The sequence below is a fragment of the Pundamilia nyererei genome, unplaced genomic scaffold, assembly GCF_000239375.1.
Source record: "Pundamilia nyererei isolate P.nyererei 1_Seehausen unplaced genomic scaffold, PunNye1.0 scaffold00136, whole genome shotgun sequence".
Classification (NCBI taxonomy): domain Eukaryota; kingdom Metazoa; phylum Chordata; class Actinopteri; order Cichliformes; family Cichlidae; genus Pundamilia; species Pundamilia nyererei.
In genome coordinates this window covers 886,677-888,759 of record NW_005187537.1, presented here as the reverse complement: position 1 = coordinate 888,759, position 2,083 = coordinate 886,677, and the positions used below count along the sequence as shown (strand labels likewise).

The window sequence follows — 2,083 nt, the reverse complement described above, 5'->3', positions numbered from 1 at the left end:
GCTCTATTGATTCAGCTGGCTATATAGTCGTAATGGCTAGGCCAGTCCTATGTCCTACACCCTGAGCACACAGTATGCAGACAGCATCTATACATTATGATGAATGTCTCTTCAGATTCATCATATAATCTTAACCGGGCTTTCTGAAAAATGACTCACTCAGAGAGGTTCAATATTTAATTAAGAGGCAAAATCAGCTGAGTAAAAGTTTTTTAAAGGCTATTGTGCACTTGTCTGAGCGTTTGCTATTCGTGGTTTGTGCACCGCTTGTGCTGACCCTGCATGTCCTTTTCTTCCAGTAAATGTCAACCCCACACATTCTCTCTCACCTTGTCCCAGTTTGAATGACCGACACATGAACCATCCCTTTAGACAGGGATGCAGTAAGCGGCCTCACTCACCGCCACATGCGCAAACACGCTAGTGTCTGAGTTTACAGACACACACCAGTGCACATGTTGGCTCCTTTGCTGCGTTTTCATTTCCAGGAAACCTCAGTCCTTTGCAAAAAGACAAATGGCCACTTATTTAACTGTTACCCCCAAATGAGAAAATATCCCTCTTCTTCACCACATGATGATTTCCCTTCAAAGGTATCCAGTCGACTCGAGTTCAGTCCACATACTCCATTAACTCTGTCTCTCCATCTGTCTTTCTCCCTTTCTGTCCCACTGTTCCTCGTTTACTGTTGCATTTATTCACACAGACATGCACGCACATAAACACATAGACACACGGGCTTAGTGGTTATCCTGTGGGGAGAGGCCTGTGGATCCTATTAGCAACAGCTATGTTCAGAGGCAGTCTACCGTATTTCACTTTGGATTTTGGCCCTGCATCACATTTTTTTAATTTTTCTTTCTCTCTCACACACACACACACACACACACAGACATGCACACATAGCAACGCAGCAGAAGAATGGTTGTTTGCCACTAATAATTAAAGTAAATGTTTTGATTGGCTCCAAGGCTCCCTTGAAGAGACGCACCATTAAATATGGGAGAAAGCTGGAAGTCATCCTCATCCAGCTCGCAGTACATTTGCTTATATTTGATGCCAGCGAGAAGCAGGGGCCATGCATCCGCCCCACCTTCAAAGGAGTCAGGCTTTTCATAAAAAGAGGAAACTGGCCTTTTTCCCAAATTCTCAAATTCCTTGACTAATTTTAATGTGTTCTTCTCCAACACAGAGATCTGAGCAACAACCAGATCTCAGAGATAGCTCCTGATGCCTTCCAGGGGCTGCGGTCCCTCAACTCCTTGTAAGTAGCCCCGAGCTGAGCTTGTGCATGAGGAGCCACTGGGCTGTCATATTCTGACTAAAGCGAGTCTGTGTTGTGATTTTGCAGAGTGCTGTATGGAAATAAGATCACCGACCTGCCTAAGGGGGTGTTTGACGGCCTCTATGCATTACAACTTCTGTAAGTGGATTACAAAGACATACACACACACAGACACACACACACACAAGACACTCTGCGGGCATATATTCAATACCAAGCACCCTGTACTCCTACTCAGTAAAGAAGTCATAACCTTCAAATAAACTTTGTTCCTATGCATAGTTTTCTAGATGGAATGTATAATGAATGAATACATAAAAAAATTCTGACAAGTTGCTTTTTCCTTCTTCCCTCCCTCCTTTTTTTCTACTTTTCTTTTCTTCCTCCTTCTCTCAGGTTGCTGAATGCCAATAAGATTCACTGCGTTCGTGCCAACGCCTTCCAGGACCTGCAGAATCTCTCGCTGCTATCGCTCTATGACAACAAGATCCAAACCCTCGCCAAGGGCACCTTCACTTCACTACGAGCAATACAGACCCTGTGAGTGAAACACACACACACTGAAACACACACACGCTGCTGTACACGCTCTGACATATACTGATCCGTTACCATAAAACATGAGCCAACACAGGAGTTGTTTACTTGCAAGTCTGTGTAATAACACAGGAATGGAATCACGAGGTAGAGAGGTGAGTAAATCTATCATCGTCACAAACACCCAGACACACACACACACACACACACACACACACACACACACACACACACACACACACACACACACACACACACACA

The 2,083-nt window shown here is 44.4% G+C and overlaps 1 protein-coding gene across 4 annotated transcripts in view; it reads left to right on the top strand.

Moving 5' to 3' along the window:
• slit1a (slit homolog 1a (Drosophila)) overlaps positions 1-2,083 on the top strand; it is an 85,878-nt gene that overhangs the window by 59,837 nt on the left and 23,958 nt on the right. For all 4 annotated transcript variants that reach the window (XM_005743850.2, XM_013913544.1, XM_005743849.2 and 1 more), the window contains exons 11-13: positions 1,193-1,264; positions 1,352-1,423; positions 1,682-1,825. In XM_005743850.2, coding sequence (XP_005743907.1) covers positions 1,193-1,264; positions 1,352-1,423; positions 1,682-1,825 — 288 coding nt within the window. The remainder of the gene's footprint in view (positions 1-1,192; positions 1,265-1,351; positions 1,424-1,681; positions 1,826-2,083) is intronic.